This window comes from Peromyscus maniculatus, chromosome 7 (genome assembly GCF_049852395.1).
Source record: "Peromyscus maniculatus bairdii isolate BWxNUB_F1_BW_parent chromosome 7, HU_Pman_BW_mat_3.1, whole genome shotgun sequence".
Classification (NCBI taxonomy): domain Eukaryota; kingdom Metazoa; phylum Chordata; class Mammalia; order Rodentia; family Cricetidae; genus Peromyscus; species Peromyscus maniculatus.
Window position 1 is genome coordinate 98,417,239 of NC_134858.1, and position 21,160 is coordinate 98,438,398.

Here is a 21,160-nt window from a genome sequence, read left to right on the forward strand (position 1 = left end):
TCCTTAACTACTCTGTTAGATTCAAACTGTTTTACTGCTCCTTACTCCTGGCATTTGCAGAGAGATGGGGCCTTATGGATCAGGCTTTGCAATAATGGACCATTGCAGCTGCTTTAGTTTGTCTCAGCCACTGAAACTTTCTCCATACCAACATCAATGCCATTTTACTTTTTTTTATTTGTATGTTTACTTCAGCAGCACTTTTAACTTCCTCAAGAAAATAGTCTTAGCATCCAAACTTGATTAAATTCTTTGGTGCAAGAGGTCTTTTTGCCTTTCTCAACTTTGGACATATCTTTTATCATACCCAATCATTTAGAACTTTTAATTTGGGTGAGATAGTGAACACCTTTAAGCACCTAGGAGGCAGATCTCAGAGTTCAAGTCTGGTTTATATAGTGAGTTCCAGACCTCACAACCGTACCTGCACAGTGAAACCTTGCCTTTAAAAAAATAAGGGAAGGGGGGAAAAAGGAAAGGAAGAAAAAATACAACTCCATGCCATCTATAAAGAAAAACAAACTTTTTGATTTTAAATAAGGGACTTGGGCCTCTTAAACACTGAGAGGTTAGTGTAGGGTTGTTAGGGGACTCAATTTCAGTATTACTGCAGCTCAGGAAATAAGGAAGTTTAAAGAGAATACAAAGGATGATGTACAGTCATTGGAGCTGTCAGAGCACACAAAGTATAAATTTGTCACCTTGTATGCTTACTGTAGTTCATAGTACCCTAAAATAATAACAGTATCTGTGGTATTTTATTCCCCCAAATATTGTGCATGCTAATAAACTTATCTGGGGTCAGAGACAGTACAAACCACCAGAGACAGAACAGCCACAATATTAAACATAAAGGATAGGCAGTGGTAGCACACGCCTTTAATCCTAGCATTCCAGAGGCAGACATCCAGGATACAGCCAGGCATGGTGACTCATCACGCCTTTAATCCCAGAAAGCAAGCCTTTAATCCCAGGGAGTGGTGGTAGAAAGCAGAAAGGTATATAAGGCGTGAGGACCAGAAACTAGAAGCATTTTGATGGTTAAGCATTTTGATGGTTAAGCTTTCAGGCTTTTGAGCAGCAGTTCAGCTGAGAGCCATTGGGATGAGGACACAGAAGTTTTCAGTCTTAGGAAACAAGATCAGCTGAGAAGTTGGCCAGGTGATGTTAGCTGTGGCTTGTTCTGTCTCTCTGATCTTCCAGCGTTCACCCCCAATACCTGGCCTCGGGTTTGTTTTATTAATAAGAACTTTTAAGATTCCTGCTACAAGTATCAATAGCAAATGTCACTACAATCAACATAATGATGAAAATTAAAATGTTTGAAATAATTGTATTTTTAGTACATGTTTAAGATTAAGTTTAAGCCAGGTGGTGCTGGTGGTGCTGGTGGTGCTGGTGGTGGAGCACGTCTTTAATCCCAGCCCTTGAGAGGCAGAGGTAGGTGGATTTCTGTGAGTTTGAGGTCAGCCTGGGCTACAGTATGAGTTCCAGTAAAGGGTGCAAAGCTACACAGAGAAACCCTGTCTCAAAAAACAAAAACAAAAAAGATTAAGTTTAGTATGTGTTAAGTAAGTATATGGTATTGGAAAACGATACCAACAGGCTTTCTCAAATCACAGCTGCCACATTCTTTTGTGGTATCTAAAATGCATTAAAATTCCTGTAATCTCTAAACAGACACATGATATGGTGTAATGATTATAACATTGTGATTTAACTGATATGCCATCATATCTTACAATAACCATCATTCTCTTGGTGATCTGTATGTAGTCTTAGGACTTAGGCTGACATTCCTCGGATGTTTGTCTCAGGGAAATATACCTCAGCTTTTCCCTTGGAGTACAGATTCATATCCAGATGTCTCTGCAGTTCTTCATTTAATTTTTTTGTAGACCATAGATTTTTCAAAAATGAAATTCCAGAGCTTATTTCCTGCTTACCACTTTGTGCAGAGTAAAGTTTTCTCTGTAGTTAGTTGCCCAGGGAATAAGAATCACCACCCTTAGTTTGCTTCTTCAGATAGTATGCAGTCCCTTAGCAAATCTATAAAAAATGATTTTGCAAATTTTTATCATTGCTTTTAAACTGCAAACTGCCATTATTATGCTTTTATCACATTTATGAGGCTTGTTTCTTATTTCTGGATGCTGTTTCAGAATGTTCCCTGAGTTTTGTTGGTTATGTTTTGTATCCAATATCTATATAGCTTCCACTCTTCTTCATTTCAATTATTGCTCATGTCATTCTTTTTCATTGATACCTTCCCTAAGGATGACATTTACCATTATAGATCCTCCTCATGTGTATGTGTTGGTGTACATTTTTTTTATTTCCTTTATGTTATTGCTATCTAACATGGTATAGTCATCCCTTAGTATCTCCAGGGGATACCTGTTCTAATATGCTCCAGGCATAATAGATCCCTAAATGCTTAACTCTTTTTCTTATAAAGTGGTACAGTTTTGGATATATCCTCCTGAATATTTAGTCAGACTCACAGATCAAAAAACCTAGTATAGTGTAACTGATACGTAGATAGATATCATACTGTTTTGTTAGTGAATAATGGAAGGAAAAGATATCTCTGTCTTTGCATGTCTTGTGTGTTTAGTACAGGTTCAGGCAGTCAAATATTACTCCTGTGGACTACACTTTTATCTTTAGCAGCTGCTCAATAAATGCTTATTATATTAATATTTAGCTATTACATCAGACTTCCCTCCTTAATATTTAAAAAATTTCTATTTTGAAATAATTTCAGACACTGAAGATTCTAAGAATTTTATAAGAAATTTCCATGATACCATCATGTAGATTGACCAGATGTTATCAATTTTACTATATTTGCTTCATGATACTGTCTTCTGCATTTGTGCATTTTTAATATATACACACCTATGAAAATACATATTTAGTGCATATCAATCATTTTTGCAATATATATAAGACCCATGGTATACCTTTTGTTATTTTTGAACTGTTTTAGATTAAGTTGCAGGCATGATGCTGATTTACTTTTGTTTTGTTTGTTTTGGGGTTTGGTTTTTTGAGACAGGGTCTCTCTTAGAGAGCCCTGGCTAACCAGGAACTCTGTGGTGATATATTGTGTGCCCTAATAAATTTTGCTGAAAGATCAGAGAGACAAAGGAACAAGCCATAGCTACTTCTCACCTCACCAGTTCCATGAATCCTCTAACTCCTCTGAGTCCTCCAGCTGAAAAAGCCTCTAGCAGAAAGGACGCTTCCACCGAAAAATCTTTAGTTCCTGTCTCCTCACACTTTATATACTTTTCTCTGCCCAGCCAGTACTGGGATTACAGGTGTGTGCCACCACTGCCTGACTCTGTTTTCTCTCCTAGTCTGAGCCAATCTCTTGTAGTCCATGGTGGCTTTGAACTCACAGTGATCCAGATGGATCTCTGCCTCCTGAGTGATAGGATTAAAGGTATGTGCCACCACTGCCTGGCCTGTTTAATCTAGTGGCTTGTTCTGTTCTCTGATCTTCAGGCAAATTTTATTAAGGTACACAATATATCACCACAGAACTCACTATGTAGATAAAGCTAGCCTTGAACTCACAGAGATTCACCTGCCTCTGCTTCCTAAGTGCTGAGATTAAAGGCATGTGCCACCACACCTAGCCACCAGTTTACTTCTAATACTTTATTTACTGTGTACATCTTTGAAATGAAGGTCATGGTGTGTCTTAGGGTTTGTTTTGCTGTGAAAAGACACTGTAATCTCAACAACTGTGATAAAGGAAAACATTTGAGGTGATGGCTTACAGTTTCAGAGGTTCAGTCCATTGTCATCATGATGGGGATCCTGACTGCATGCAGGCAGACATGGTGCTGGAGAAGTAGCTTAGAGTCCTACATTTTATAGGCAACAGAAATTGTCTGAAAGTCACAGTGAGAGAAGTTTGAGCAAAAGAGACCTCAAAGTCCATTCCCACAATGACACTTTCTCCAAAAAGGCTATACCTACTTCAACAAGCCACACCTCCTAATAGTGCCATTCTCTATGAGCTTATGGGAGCCAGTTACATTCAAACTACCACATGGTGTGATTATGAAAATCTAGAAAATAATATAATTCTGACCTCACTTATATGTTTTGTTCATATATTTTCAACATTATTGAATTTTATTATTGGCATAGGCTATTAGGAAATGTAAATTTAAAAATACTATTCATAAACATTTATATCCATGGGTGATGAAGGCAAAGTGATAAATAATAACAGACTAATATGATTTTATTAATAAAATTGTACCTTTTAAGTCGTGTGATACTCTTATTTAAAATTGTTTTATATTGAAATTGTATATTTATTTTGTAATGTTCTATTCCATATTTTCTTATGTCTCATTTTATTGGAATATTCAGTGTTACTTTTCTACCTATCTTTTACCCTTTTCTTCTATTTTTGATAATGCTTTCAGAATGATCTTACTTTTCTCTGTCAAATCAAGCAATGGCCTTACATTCTAATATTTTATTGTGTTTTTTTCTGATTTTAGCCAGTTATACTTATCAATTTCAAGGTAGGATTTTGCTTTTCTTTCAAGATAGGATTTTGCTATTCATTTCATGCTGGTCTCAAATTATCAGCAGCCCTCCACTTCAACCTCTTCAGTGCTGGACTTGCAGATGAGTGCCATCACATTAGTCTCTCTATGACTTCTGTTTGTTTAATTTTTTGTCTTTCTTGAAACCTCTTTTGAAATTATAGTTATGCCATTCTCCATAATACTAATAGACTAATTTATGAATCAATGAAGTACTACCATGCATCTTATTCTTCTGTGAACATTTTCCTGATTACTATTGTTAATCTTCCCCTCTTTAGAGGCCCTTCTAGAACTTATTTGAAAACAAATTTCAATAGAAAATAAATATATTAAAGTTTGATTTCTTTTGTCATATATGTAGCTATATATAACTACATGCAGATAGCATACAGTTTTTCTTTGCAGCCTGAGTTTGCTTAAACTCATGATCCTGATGCCTTCAAATGCTTAGGATTACAAACATTTGCCATTATGTAGGAATAGTTTACATACTCATTAAAATTTGCAACTGTGTATTTTTTCTGTATCTTTTTATTATATATATATATATATATATATATATATATATGTAATGATTTTGTGTTAAGCTACCCCAAAATATGTCAATATACATTAGTTGTAATTGGACAGCAACTATTTTCACACTCAGAGTTTATATAAAATCAGTGAATAGGGAGTAAGATAAAGATATTATGTATCTCTCTATATTACTAGCCCTGTGAATTGTGGATATTTCTTGTATGTTATTTATGGACTATGAAGTACAAGAGTTTATTTTTTACCCCTGTATTAATTACATTTCTTGTTCCTTTGACCAAATGCTTGACAAAAGTTTCCTGGGGCAGGAATTGTTGGTTCATTATGGTTCATAGTTGGAAGGGAGTGAGGAGGTATGACCTCAATTTCATGAGGTGGCTATTTGCCTTGTATCCTATCACAGGAAGCAGAGAGGTGTGATGCTTGGGTTTTGGTGTATACTTGTAGCAGACTTTTTCTTTGTGGGCCAAGAACCAGCTCCCAAATCATGACATGGAGAGTTATTATTAGTTATGAATGATTGGCCTTATCTTATGCTTGTTTTTTTGCTAGCTCTTATAACTTAATCTGTTTCCCTTTATCTATGTTTGCCTCGGGGCTTTTTACCTTTGTCTGTCTATCTGTCTGTCTATCTGTCTATCTATCTATCTATCTATCTATCTATCTATCTATCTATCTATCTATCTATAAATCATCCATCCATCAATCATCTATCTTACTTTCCTACTTCCTTCGCTGGCAGGCAGTTGCCTGGCTTCTGGCTCCAGGCATGTTCCTCTCTTTCTCCCTTGTTCTCTTTGTTCTTCTCTTGAGCCTAAATATCTGCTCCTGCTTATTCTCTCTGCCCACCAGCCTCACCTATCCCTTTCCTGCCTAGCTATTGGCCAGTCAGCTTTTTCATAAACCAATCAGGTGCCTTAGGCAGGCAAGGTGAAACAAATGCAACACATCTTTATCTATTTAAACAAATGCAGCATAAACAAATACAACACATCTTTGCATCGTTAACAGAAGCAGCACAAACAAATATAAGAAACCTTCAGGTAATTAAAGTAATCTGCAGCATAAACAAATATAATACATCTTTGCCTAATTAAAGTAATATTTTACATGTATCTGTCTGTATCTGATTCTCTCTTAGTTTCTCTATCTCCCTCTTCTTCTGTCTGTGTGCACACTTGAAACTGTTGAGATTGGCAAAATCTTAATAGGCTATCAAAAAAGTACATCTTAAGGGAGTTCTTGGTTTAAAAGCCATTTGTGGTGATAGGTAGCTAATCAACTTTTTTCATTTCTTTGGTACATAATAATTGTATGGTGAATAAATAATAATGTATTTCGTGAGAAAATCTGCTTTCTAATAACTTATAATCTGTATATTGAGTTCTACAAGTAATTTTGGTAACTGAAATGATCACAGAAATGTTTCTGGAATCTTAATTTTTTAGGGGTGAATGTAAAATTTAAAATAGCAGTACAAATGCTTTTTTTATTTTATTGTATCTTACCTTTCTTAATCTATTCACAGACTCTTTTAAGTAAGGACAACATGTAGACATTAATTTGCTCACTTGTCTGTGTGTATGTTTTTAAAGAAAGAATTCGCATAAAGTAAAAAAATTTAAGCCTTTCAAAACAATATGTTAATAGTTGTTGTGGATGGGCTCATAAGGTGGTTCAGTGGGTAAAGGCACTTGTTATTGCCAAGCTGTGCTGTTGAGTTCAAAATCTGGGATCCACATGGTGGAAAGAGAGATTCAAGTCCTGCAAGTTGCCCTCTGACCTCCATATGTACTCTACACAGATACATAATAAATTAAAAAAAAATTTTTTTTAAACATTGGGCATGGTCAACTGTCAGCTGTAGTAAAGAGCTCAGGAGATTGGACACAAACACAAATTTGAGAAGTTACTTATGTACTATCTTACAAAAATGCTTTTGTTTTGTTTTGGTTTTTTTCGAGACAGGGCTTCCCCATGTAGTTTTGGTTCCTGTCCTGAATCTCACTCTGTAGACCAGACTGGCCTCAAACTCACAGAGATCCACCTGGCTCTGCCTCCCGAGTGCTGGGAATAAAGGCGTGCGCCAATGCTGCCCAGCCAAAAATGCCTTTTAAATTAAAAAAATGTAATGAGAAATCTTTCAGAACCCAGCTTAAATGAGTTATTATTAAGGGCTATTGCTGCTGCTGTTAGTGTGGCAGCAGCTGCAGTTGGTTTTGTCACTATTCAGCTGCTGCAGCTCTGTTACCATTCATCAGACTGCACATTTGCCACTATCAGGGCCTTAAAGTTCCTGTGGCTTCTTCTCTCCCACCAATAAGCCATGAGGATGGCAGTAGTCTTTGCTGGATGTGCCACTGTCATGTGCTTTTTGAAGTTCTGCTTTTGGTTTTGCCTTGGGTGTCATGGCTCAGCCTTTTGCATTTGTCAGAGTAGTCTATTCTGTTGTCACTAGTGTTCCTTATCTATTACTAGCTAGCAGAGACAGTTAGCAAGACAAGCTGAAGTTTTGGGGAACCTAATGTTGTAATCTAGGGAGAGTTGGCCAAAGAAGTGTCTTCCAACCAGCTCATCAGATGTGCCAAGTTGCCTGCTATATAGTCAGAAACGAGGAATGTACAATAATTACAGTAGGCCTCCATATAACTGTAGGATTGCGTTTATACCAGTTAGCGCACTGCTCCCTTTTGTTCCTGTCACAATGATCTCTGTGCTACACCACTAGACAAGATACTGCCCCTCTGGCTAGAATCAAAGGCTGCAGTGTCATCTAGAGTTTTCTGTGACTTGTAGTGACAGAAAATGCAGTGTAAACTGAAATGGTAACGTCAGAGACCACACCTTTAGGACACCGTTTCTCAACTTGTGGGTCATGAACCCTCTGGAGATTGAATGACCCTTACACATGGGGTCACCTAAGACCATCAGAAAACATTTACATTATGATTAATAACAGCAGCAAAATTATAGTTATGAAATAGTAACAAAAATAATGACCGCCGGGTGGTGGTGGCGCACACCTTTAATCCCAGCACTTGGGAACCGGAGGCAGGCAGATCTCTGTAAGTTCAAGGCCAGCCTGGGCTACAGAGTGAGTTCCAGGAAAGGCGCAAAGCTATGCAGAGAAACCCTGTCTTCAAAAAAAAAAAAAAATTATTATGGTTGGGGGTCTCTACAGCATGAGGAACTGTATTAAAGGGTTGTGGCCTTAGGAAGATTGAGAATCACTGCTTTAGGAACTGGAGCTGTGTTGTAGCTGCAGTTGTCCAGGTGCTTTCTTTAAAAAAAAAAAAAAAAGGTGGGGGGGAGTCTGGCTGGCTGTTTGTTCAAGCAGCCTGATCACCAAAGAAGTGTCCAGTAGTTCCAGATTAGGTGGATCAAAGAGCCCTATTCCTATATTACACTTATGTATAGCAGAATTATTATCAGAAGGAATGCCTATACTAAGAGCTTCCTATTAGCCATAGAATTTTTGTTTTGTTTTGTTTTGTTTTTGTTGTTTTGTTTTTGAGACATGGTTTCTCTGTGTAGCTTTGGAGCCTTTCCTGGATCTCACACTGTAGCCCAGGCTGGCCTCAAACTCACAGAGATCTTCCTGCCTCTGCCTGCCGAGTGCTGGAATTAAAAGCATGTGCCACCACTGCCTGGCTTAACCATAGAATTTTTAAAAACACTTTTAAAACAGCGCTTCAAACAATGGTCAACTCTAATCCAATGCCTCACGGGCAGTTGGGCTCATTTATGTGTTTTGGTGAGTTAAAACAAATTCAGATATTACTAAATGTCAAGTAAATATATTTGTCCTCAGTTTGGATCATTTGCCATACAACTGTGCTTGGAGTGGGTGGGTGGATATGTCTCTCTGACCTTCACAGGCTGCAGAGAGACATGAATTTGTCACAGCACAACTCAGTAGCCGGTGTTGGGTCAAACTTTAAGTGTCTGACCTTGATAGGTTTGTTGTAGGCTTATTTAAACACAAGACTGTTTGATGAAAACTGTTCTTGTGATGAACTGAATTTCGCAAACACAACAATGCATTCCTAAATCTGTTTGAGGAACAAAGTAAGCTAAATATAGATCTGGCATGACTACATTGAAACTCTTTGTAAAGTACATTTGATACTTTCAGTAAAGGTTGATTCTATAGATTGTAGGAGAATGGGTCTGAAGGAGGGTCTCATGATGGATTTCATAAAGGTCACCAGGCTATAAAGATTGTCTACTCCAGTCTTCTTGGTGGAAATGGGTTTTACATTCCTTCCATTGAAGAAACAAGCCTGTGTACTTAATATTCTAGGTTCCCCTAGTTCATATCTATGAGCAAAAATACCTCTGTGCTCTTGACAAAAATTAGAATAACTGTAGAAGCTTTTTTGGAGTCTGTGGATTAGATAGAAGAATTTAATGTTAATTATTGAGTTTTGATAGTTGTACATGATATATAGAAGAATCCCTTTACTTAGGGACTGTAATGTTAGTATTTTACTCTCAAATGATCATAGATGTTGGGGATGGAGGGTGGACGACAAACAAACAAATGCTAGAATATTGAAAACTGGAAAATTTCAATGAAGTGTGTAGATGAAGGGTTTTCTCTGTCCCTCCCCGTCCTGCAGTCACTTCTAAATAATTACTCACATACTTATATTAATTATTAATGCTTGACTGGTAGCTCAGTCTTATTACTAACTAGCTCTTACATTTAACCTATAAATTAACCCATGATTCTATTTATGCTTTTCCACATTTTTAACATGGCTTGTAACCTTATTTTTACATGTCCTGCTTGCCTGGTGATTGGCTGACATCTCTCCGACTCTGCACTCCTTCTTCCCATCATTCTCATTTTGGCTTTCCTGTGTAACTTCCTGCCCAGCCAATGGCCTGTCAGTTTTTTATTAACCGATGAGAGTAATACATATTCATAGTGTGGAAAAGGATTGTTCCACATCATTTCCCCATTTTGGTCTAACTAAAAAGGAAAGTTTTAACTTTAATATAGTAAAATTGTATACAATAAAAAGTTATTAAGAATTATTGTTACAATATCTACTCTACTTGTATTTGACAAAATCAGAGAAAACATTTAATTATCTAATGTGTCTTGGTGAGTCTAAAGTTTTATATCTAATTTACCCTTTTATCACAGCTAAGAATAATTATAACTATGACTATCTAGTCTTCAGCTCCATCAAAGACTTCAGAAGGATGAAATGCCATCTAATGACAGGGACATCAGACTCCTGGGCAGTCACCCAAAGTTTCTCTGCAACAATAGGACATCCATCTCTGGCCTAAAGACCTAGAATGTATGACAGACCTTTTTCAGAAGAAGGAAATTTTGAAGGACTATTCTACCCTGTCTTGGCAAAGTTCAGCAGTTGCTTTTCTTTGTGTCCTGCTTGTCCAGATTGGACAGGGTATTTACTGTCAGGAGTCAAAGCAAGGGCAGTTTCTTTCCCAATAGGCCAGTTTTGGAAAAAAGAAAACAAACTCTATATGGAGTTTCTTCAATGCGCATTATCTTCTCTGAAGTAGATTGGTGCTGCCAGGAGCAGACATATCTCATTTTCATGAAAAGCCTAAGTTCTTAAAACATTTTAAATGCCATATCCTGTAGGTCTTTGAAGTGTTCAAAGATTACATATCTATCTGAAATATATCTCAGTATTACCTTGAAAACATAACTAACATGACTATTAATCTGTGTTTCTTCATTATGCAGCTCATTTTAAAATGAAATATATAAACATTATATATTTCTACTCTAAACAATAATAGAAATACACATACAGCATAACAAAACTAACTTTAAATTTGTATCAATAAACCAAAATCTATACCAATGTAAAATATTTAAGATTAATAATTTTTTTGGATTAAAGTAGATTGAATAATCTACCCTTTTATCCTATCATTTCTATACCCCCCACTTTTTCTTTTTAGATCCAGATACCTGAATCTATTCTCCTTTGGTTTAGCTTGTTTCCTGACCATTATCCATAACAACTTTCAAACAACATTCCTAAATGATGGCAAACATTCATAATTTATTTTTTTTTATGTGAACATAGTTCTCTAAACTATTTCCTGCTGATTGGGGGTGCTGATAATCTTTGAGGGAACCTGAGAAAATTCAAGATTATCTATAAATCCTTACTGGAGTATTCTGTGAGGCTGGATCATGTCAGCTAGCACCCTTGAAGCTATTCTAGATGCACAAACCAGGAAATTGCAATAGAGACACTCTGAAACATTGAATAATCTGGTTAATCTGCTCCCTTTGGAGATTTTTCAGGAGGTCTTCATCCATCAAACCTTTTTTTTTTTTTTAACCCAGAATGAATCCACAGCCTCTCATTTCTTGTGGAAACAAAAGCATAACCTCTTCTCCAAAGTAACTGTTGCTCCTTCCTTAGCAGTCAAACAATTCAAAGACAACACAATAACATGCATTATCCAGATTCTCTGTATATTTTCCATGTTTGTGTGGCTTTTTTTTACATTACTCCCTTCTTACGAACTTTATTATTTTCAAACTATGTATTTCTTTTTTATGACTGTTTATACCTTCTCTTTTCTCTCCCAAACCTATGTATATTTTAAACACACTGTGAACCATTAAGAGGTTATTGTTGGTCTGAATCTATCCTTATTCTGTATTTTTAACCATTTTTGTCTGCATGAGCAAAACCCCAAACTACCATGCAGCATGCTAATGGAACTTGTGTCTATAGCTTAGGCCTACATGCAGGGCTGGGCATTCATATGTGGGTCAGTCCTGTTGTGTTTTGAAGGCTTTGTTTTCCTTGATGTCCTCCATCCTTACTAGCTCTTATAGTTTTTCTGACTCCTCTCAGGAAAACTTCCCTGAGCACTGAGGGCAGGGATTTGATGGAGATAACCATTTAGGACTGAGTGTCTAAGTAAGATCTTTTACTCCTACACATTGTCTAGTTGCTCTCATGTACTGAAGGAAGAAGCTTCTCTGATAGATGAGGATGATCTTGACCTATGAGTATATAGCAGAATGATACTAGGAGTCATTTTATGCTAAGTTCCTTTAGCAGAACAGCGGTATTTGATTTTTGTCAGAGGACTTGAATTTACAGGTTTTTCTAAATTTGTATATGTATATAAATTATAAAATATTAAGAGTATATTCAATTCTAGTACTTTTACTTTTGTATTCATGTAACCATAACCAAGATCACATTATGGATCTGACTCTGTCTGAAGATTCTAGTTTTAAGGATTTTTATCACCTAAACATTGAAAACATTTGGAAAAATATTAGGTATACACCCAGTGTAGAGTTCTTGCCTAGCATATATAAGACCCTGGTTTCAGTCTCTAGCACCACAATGGGGCGATGGGCATGGGGATGGACATAGTTACTTATATAGTATTAACATTATATTACATATTATAAGTAATTAAGATTTGAGTTAAAATACATAGGGGAATGTATCTATAGACTATATTGAAGTACTCTATCAGAGAAAGGACTTGACTACCTTTAAATACAAAAGCTCCCACTGATACTGATGAAGGACACTTAGGGGACCATTTTCATTGTGCTAGAAAAATTTCATTGTGACCTTTTGATCTAATTGCAGTTTTGAAAATTTCAAGCTTAGCTGTATTTTTCAATTTTATATAAATGTATTTATGTTTTCTTGTGTATTTTTTGCCTACTCTTCTGTTCAGAAAGCCCCATTATTTGATTAGTAATTTGTTCTTTTAAATTGCTGTTTAGTGTTTGATGTCATGTATATACTTATATTTATTTTGTCTTTTCATTGTTTTCCAGTATGACTATTATCTATAAATATGTTAATATATTTGGATACATCTATCTTGTTTACTAATGTGCATTTCTTTCGAATATACACACATACATACAGAACTGGAATTAATAGTTCATAGGATGTATGTATAAATTTGGATTCACTAAATATTTTCTGTAGTGGGTAGCCATTCCAGCTTGGTTCTGGAAGTTCCAACCCCCATTGAGACTCTGGCAACTGTCACGCCTACGAGGCGGGGCGAGGGGAGGCACCTGGGGACCCGAGAGCTGGATGGGCAAGCGCGCTCGCTGGGCGCGTGCTCTCGGTGCCGGTGCCAGAACGCTGACCGGTGGAGATTGACTGTGCAGAGCTCCGGAGAACACCGCTGGACCTCGTCCGCGGAGCAGGACCAGGGCAAGCCCCGGACCTTCACCACGAAGCCCTCTCCACCTTCCGCGCCCAGCATCATCGTCTGTTCGGGGGTCCTGGCGTCGAAACAGACTCCACACAGCTCAGTCGGTAGAGCATGAGACTCTTAATCTCAGGGTCGTGGGTTCATGCCCCACGTTGGGCGCCAGATATTGGAGAAATTATTTTGGCCACTCCACGTAGTTAAAAGGATATTTATTTAATGGCGTAACTCACAAATTAAGTAATGGGTAGGTCGCAGGGTCTGGGGAAGGTGTAATGCAGTCCAGCGGTGTTCTCCGGAGCTCTGCACAGTCAATCTCCACCGGTCAGCGTTCCGGCACCGAGAGCACGCGCCCAGCGAGCGCGCTCGCCCATCCAGCTCTGGGGTCCCCAGGCGCCTCCCCTCGCCCCGCCTCGTAGGCGTGACAGTTGCCAGAGTCTCAATGGGGGCTGGAACTTCCAGAACCAAGCTGGAATGGCTACCCACTACAATTTTCCTTCAATAATTACATCCATTTATAGTCTCACCATTAATATAGAATGATTTCATTTGTCACACATCTAATATTTTAGTTTTTATTGTTGTTTTTTGTTTGTTTTTTGAGACAGGGTTTCTCTGTGTAGTTTTGGTGGCTGACCTGGATCTCACTCTGTAGACCAGGCTGGATTGGAACTCAAAGCGATCCACCTGGCTCTGCCTACCAAGTGCTGTGATTAAAGGTGGTGTGCCACCACCACCCAGCTATTTTAGTATTTTAATCATTTCTAGTTCAACCTTTCTAGTGAGTATATAATACTCTGTGATTTTTTTTTTTTTTTTTTTTTTTTTTTGGTTTTTCGAGACAGGGTTTCTCTGTGTAGCTTTGGAGCCTTTCCTGGAACTCACTTGGTAGCCCAGGCTGGCCTCGAACTCACAGAGATCTGCCTGGCTCTGCCTCCCGAGTGCTGGGATTAAAGGCGTGCGCCACCACCGCCCGGCTGTGATTTTGTTTTTATTTGTATTTATTTGGTGATTTTTTTAAACACATTTCATGAGTTTTTTATTTAAGTTGTCAGTTTTTTTCTTGTTTTTCTAAAACATTTATTTTCATAAATAATTCAGCAGTGTTTCTGAAAAACTGCATACAGAAAAATGTAGAGTCTCTCATTGAATACAAAAAAAAGCACAAAGCTGGACTTTTACTGCTAGTTATCAATTCTTATCATAAAACTCTAGAAACCAAAGCTCATTGGTGTTTGTACAATGACAGAACTGTGGGATAAAATAGAGTTTAGAGGGAGAGTCATCCCTGTATGGTCAGCTGATTTATGATTAAAAACAACATTTTGATTCAACAGAAGAAAGAATAGTATTTTATATGCTTCGCAGTTCTTTTCCTGTGTTAAAGAATAAAAATAAATTTCATAAAGTCTGATTTGTTATTTTCTTCCATAATTCTGTTTAATAAATTATTGTCCAATTTAAGATTACTATAGATTCTCCATTTGTTTACTGCTGTTACAGTTATAGGTACATCCATTTTTTCAGGACTTTCCACTACTCTATATTGTATGGGTGTCAAGTGAGCTGTACACACTTGAGTGCATATTTTCTAAGAGCAAGGGTATTATATAGTGCTCAAAACCTGGGTATTTAAAGCTGATTCTGTAATCACTCATTTGCTAGAAGTTATGGCCATCATGGGTATACCTGCACAAATCAAAACTGACAAGGCTCCATCATATGTCTCTGTTAAAATGAAACAGTTTTTTGCTTATTACAATATAAAGCATATTACAGGCATACCACATAATCCTACAGGCTAATACTGCAGCAGATGGCAATAGTATAATGTTTAGAGAGGCCAGCTCCAGCATTATGAAGTAAGATAAATAAGGATAGATCTGGAGACGAGGCATAAGATTGGTTGTTGGAATGGGGCTCTAATGAATTATTCAAAAAAGTATAATGATTGAAAAGATGCTTACCCAAAACTCTGGTTAAAACCAATTGACAATAAATATAGTATAGGAAGGGACAATATACCTGAGAGGAAAGGAAGAAATTGTGTGACTTTTTAAAGAATCATGGCAAACTCTTTAGCTACCTAGTGAGTTTGAGGTTAGCCTGGGCTATATGAGATTATGTCTTGGAGAAACAAAAGAGAAATAACTGGGAGTAGCAGTAGTGGTTGAAATAGATAATGTTTATTTCTTTTAATTTTGCATTTATCAAAATTGATGCTGGTTAGTTTGATGAAGCAATTGGATAAAGTGAGAAACATATTTCTCTTATTACCCCTGGCTTTAAGATACAGTGGTATGTAGTATTAATGTTGAAAAACCTGGTAGGCTGGGATGTATCTCAGTTGGCGGAATGTCTGCCTAGCATGCACAAAGCCATGGGTTCTATCCCTGCACTGCATAAACAGCACAATGGTGCATGCCTGTAATACCAGCACTTGGGAGATAAAAGGAAGATCAGGAGTTTGGGTTGTTTTTTCAATGACATAGTGAGTTTGAGGTTAGATTTGGCTATATGAGATTGTGTCTTATAAAAGCAAAGAAAAGAAATAACTGGGAGCAGGAGGTAGGCGAAATTTAGGCTACATCAGGGCAGAACTATTTTGATTTTACTGTATCCCTGGTGTCTTGAACAGCTCCAAGAATGCCCGCTGAATATTTGTTGAAAAAACTAAGAATTTTTGAGTAATTCAGTAGAGAAAGAAATTGGAAATGCAGATTTCTCAGAAATGTTTTAGTGAACCAGGATTCTCAAGATGCAGGAGTATATATTGAAGATATAAAGATGGTGAAGTCAAGAGTAGATGTGGTTAAATAATTAAACATTGTTACATAAAATACCTAATGAGATTTTAAACTTTATTTTCATATCTTTATAAACTTAAATTTTGATGTTTGTGCTGTAATTTTTTGATTACAAAAAATTTTAAATGTTTTGTTTTTGTGTAAGGATTGATCTATGACCTATAGTATTTCAAAACACCTAAGTCTTCATTTAGTGTAATTTTCTTTATCTTTTAATTCAGTCTACAAATAAGAAACCTCGAAAATCTCCAGGAGAAAAGAGCAGAATTGAAGCTGGAGTTAGAGGGGCAGGTCGTGGAAGAGCTAACGGACACCCTCAACAGAATGGTGATGGGGATCCTGTCACATTATTTGAAGTGGTGAAACTGGGGAAAAGTGCAATGCAGGTAATTTTTAAATGTTTTTATTTCTTGTATAAAGCATGACAGTCAGTAATCTATGTAGAATCTGCTAATGTATACATTGACACTTCAGGCATATTATGTGTGTCAATGTCTGGTTTTGGTGATGGTTTTTGTACCCCGGGTCTTAAATATTCTGAGCATGTGCTCCACCACTTTGTTACTCCTCTGACATCTGCATAACTGATATTTGTCTGCACCAAAAGGCCATTCTTGTTAGTTTTTTTTTTTCAGGTTAGCTTACAGAGAACATTTTGTTTATTTTCAAGCTATTCTTTCAATTTTACCAAACAAAATGACTAGTAGGAGATGCCCAAGACTTTCTGTTGCCTTGCTATAGTTTTTTGAGCCTGATTTGATATGTGTTATACAGATTTCAGGGTATTTGAAGGAAGAGTGTATGTGAGGGGGTATGTGTGTGTGTGAGTGTGTGGGTGGTGGTAAGTGTGTCTCTTGTCTGTCTGTCTCAGAGCCTCAAGTCCTCATGCTCATACAAGAAGCACTTTATGTATTGAGTCATCTCCTTAGTCCAGAGTGATCTTTTAGTAATCTGTTTACTGTTTTTTCTATTTCATTTATTCAACAATCAATTGTTTGGTAGTCTATGATTTTATTGATAACTTCATTAAAAAGATAAACCAGTTATTTTACCATTCCTTTAGCATGTTGTTATATTATTTTTTACTATTAAAGTATAGTAATTATTCATATTTATCTCTGTACATTTGTCATTTGAAAATACCACGGGTGAAAGTTTTTGCTTAAGAAGCAAATTTTCATAAGAAGTGTAAGAAGTAATAAAATGCACAAGAAACCTGAAAGTGTGTTCAGTTGAATATGCTGGGTTTGGAATACAAATTTGAAATTCAGCATTCTGGTGGCCAGGCAGGAGGCTCACAATATTGAGGACAGCCTGTTCTACATAGTGTCCTTCTACCAGAAGAACATATAAATAACCAAGTAATAAAAAAGAAGTGTAGCCGGAAGGGGTGATGCACACCTTTAATCCCAGCACTCAGGAGGCAGAGAAGCGGAATCTCTGCTTTCAGAGCCAGCCTGGTCTACAGAGCTAGTTCCAGGGAAACCAAGGGTACCCAAAGAAATCCTGTCTTGAAAAAACAAACAAAACAAAACAAAATGTGTAAAACCATGCTCAGTTTCTTTGTTTTGGTGTTTTATATTTAAAAATTATTTGATAATTTAAATCAGTATTATTTTAATTTTCATTTCCTTGATAACCAGTGATTAACAATAAGCTAAATCTTCGTTTAATTTTTCATTTGCTAATTTTAAAATTGTGTTTTCAATTTAAATGTGAAAAACATTTAGATGTTTTATGAAATAGAGTTATATTCAGGACCAACATAGTGTGTCATTACTTTACCTTTTAGTTTTTATTTGTATTTCATTTTGAGGCCCTTAGAGCAATTAACTTTATATTGTCTTTTTTTCTATATTGATGTGTCATTGGTCTTTGAATTTGTGTGGGCAAGCAACAATACGGATTATACTGGTAAGATTCCTTATTGTACAACAAAGACTGAATTTCCAGTTATCCAAAGCAGTAGATGATTGTACATTATATTAATGTACTTTAAAAACCAAATGCCTTTTAGCCATTAAATTTGACCGTGTATTCATCATACTTTCAGAGAGAAATATTAACATGCTACAGAAGTACTGATTTTTAAAATAAATTATTCTCAATTTTGACTAGAAAGAATTGAAGTGAATTTCATATAAATTCAATAATTTCAGTATTTTGTATTTTTCATGTGAAACTTCATTTATATAAATACTTTAATACATATTTAATATTAAATTTTAAAATGTAAATATTAAATATTTAATACTGAATGTTAAACTTAATATTGACAAAGCATTTATTATCAATATTACTTTTATTATCAAATTGGCTAGGTGTGGTAGTGTACACTTTCTTTAAGGTTTGTTTGTTTATTTTTAGTTTTGTGTGTATGTGTGAGTGTTGGTGGTAGAGTGCACATGTGAGTACAGATGTCTGAGAATCCAGAAGAAAGCATCAGCTCCCTTGGAGACGAGGTTGTAATCCACCTGAGATGGATGCTGGTAACCATGCACAGCACTCTTTACTGCTGAGCCATCTCTCTAGCCCTGTTTTAATATAGGTTCTGGGGACTGAACCTTGATTCTTTCACATGTATAGCAGCCAGTTTATCAAATGACATTTCTTCCCAGTCACAAAATAGTGCAAAATCCTATCTATATTTTAAACAAAATATTGACCAGGGTAAGATTTTGCATATTATTCTTACACATTTTCTGAATATGGATTGCTTTTCAGGATACCACATTTTTCAGAATTTGACTTTAATATAATATTTCAAATATTTTATTGTTTTATTTTCAACTTTTATTCACTGTTTTTATAATTTCGTACTCATATTTTTCTTACTCGGTATGATAAAATTAATGTCATTAACTTTAGTCAATTTATTTTTCATATTGCAACCTATTGGTGGCATTTTTACTGTGGATTTTCCTTTTGATTTTTCAGATTTATTTGTCTTTCACAAAACCTGGCCATGATTTATTGAGCAAGCTTAATTTTATTTGTATATAATATTATGCTCCTAAAAGTGCCGCTTTTGATCATTTTTATTATACCTCTAAAATATAAATGTAGAATTGTTTCATCACAATTTTTTGTGTGTGGTTCCTGAGCCAAGGTCATGCATGTTTAAAATGATTGACAAAGACTTTCTTTTAACAGTGACATGGCAAGTTTGCTATTTGTTACCTACGTACTTCAAACGTAAAGTCGTGATAAACTGTTCTATAGAGAGTATAAAAAGCCTGCATGGTTTGTATCCCTGTAATCAAAGACTAAGCTATACTCTATCTCAAACTAACATGTTGTGGGGAGGAAATAGATAATATCATTGAGTTTGGAAACAGACTGGATGTGTATTTATTTTCTGTAGAAGAATACTATGTATTTTGTATAGAGGAATACCACAAATGAATAAAATTTGGGTTATGATAGAGAAGCACTTAATGGTAGTCAGGAACTTGACATTTGTGGGTTAAAAAGAACTTAAATTACTTCCTAAAAATGAGAGTGTGCAGGTTTGTTTCAAAAGTAAGGTCCTTAGTATCCTTTCCGACAGTGGAAGCTCAAATGCTGCTAGACAAGGGTAGGCTTATAGTGACCTGAATGTAAACTGTCTTCAGAGTCTTGTGTTTCAGAGCTGCTTCTTTTAGCTCATGGTGATATTTTTGGAGGTTGTGCAACTTTTAGCATGTAAGGACTGGCTTTCCAAAGTTAGTACCTATTAGGTAGGACTTCAGAGTTTCCACATTCTGCTTCTAGTTTGTTCTTCTGCTTTTTGATTGACCATCTTGTGAGCATGTCTCTGCTGCTGGCTTCTTCTGCCATCGACTTCACTATGTCTTCCTTAGCATGTGATCCTCTGAAACTGAAAGATAAAATAAATCTTTTCTCTCTTATATTTCCTTCAGGATTTTGTCACCACAATGAGAAAAGTAATTCAGATATCATGTATCTCAAGCTGTCCTTTGGTTTGCCTATTAAACATAGTATTCCTACAGTTGTAAGTTAAAAAATTAACTGAAATTCTCAAAAGGGTCTTACTTTTTATAGGATAGTATATCTTAAAATTTTCCTTTGTAGGAAATAAAAAGATGAAGAAAGAATCAGGACAAGTATAGGCCATATGAACAGCACTTTAGATAAAATATGCTGTGTTAATGACGTCTGTGGAATTACTAAGTTTAAAGGAAGGTCTAAAGTTATAGTGTATGTTTTAAGATTTTGGAATATGAACAGAAGTAATCAGAAAAATATTAGCTAAGGATGGATGAATAATAAATTAGTAAATTTAAAAAGGTAGATGAATAAAAGAAGATATTTGAAAATTAAAATAGGGAATAAATCAAACAAGAATAGATTTTTAAAAAAGACAGTGTTAAAAGCTGAAAATAAGTTGTTGAAATGCATTATTCAGGTAATTAATTTTCCTATTAAAATATTTAATAATAGCCTCTCCTTAGACAGTCCCTTACAGTGTAGCCCAGAGTAGGCAAGAGGAAAGAGAATAATAGCAAGGAAATGCAAATTTATCTTGAGATTGCAAGGATGGTTTGATATTAGACAATCTTGTACTATAATGCACCAAATAATCATGTTACAGGAAAGATACATACTATCTATATTGGTATAGAGTGTTTATAAAATTTATTTTATACCCATGTTAAAAATTTTATAAATGGGGGGGATAGGAAAACTTCTGTTCCCAGTAAATGTTACTTTCCTCAAAACCACAATTCTCAATGTGTCTTTTTCATAGTGAAATATAGTTGCATTCTCTGGACCCAGGATTGTCACTACTGTTTATTACTTACTCAACAGAACACATAACCAGTGTCTTGAGCCAACAATAATGAAAACCCAAACAAAATAGAAGAGCTGCAGTAGTTAAAAAGATGCAGATGTATCCATTCTTACAGAAGATACACAAACTTGTATTAAAATTTCAAAAGAAACTTTTCTGTGGTGTTGGAACTGAGTATCAGAGTTCCTGAATAGAAAAATTAACATTAAAAAATTTAGGCCAGGGAGATGGCT

General features: G+C 35.9%; 1 protein-coding gene across 3 annotated transcripts in view; it reads left to right on the plus strand.

Moving 5' to 3' along the window:
* The window catches only part of Stag1 (STAG1 cohesin complex component), a 322,127-nt gene that overhangs the window by 92,864 nt on the left and 208,103 nt on the right, over positions 1-21,160 (plus strand). For 2 of the 3 annotated variants that reach the window (XM_076576916.1, XM_076576918.1), the window contains exon 4: positions 16,354-16,518. In XM_076576916.1, coding sequence (XP_076433031.1) covers positions 16,354-16,518 — 165 coding nt within the window. Of the gene's footprint in view, positions 1-13,168; positions 13,433-16,353; positions 16,519-21,160 lie in introns of those variants that run through there. The other variant, XM_076576917.1, reaches the window with a different exon arrangement.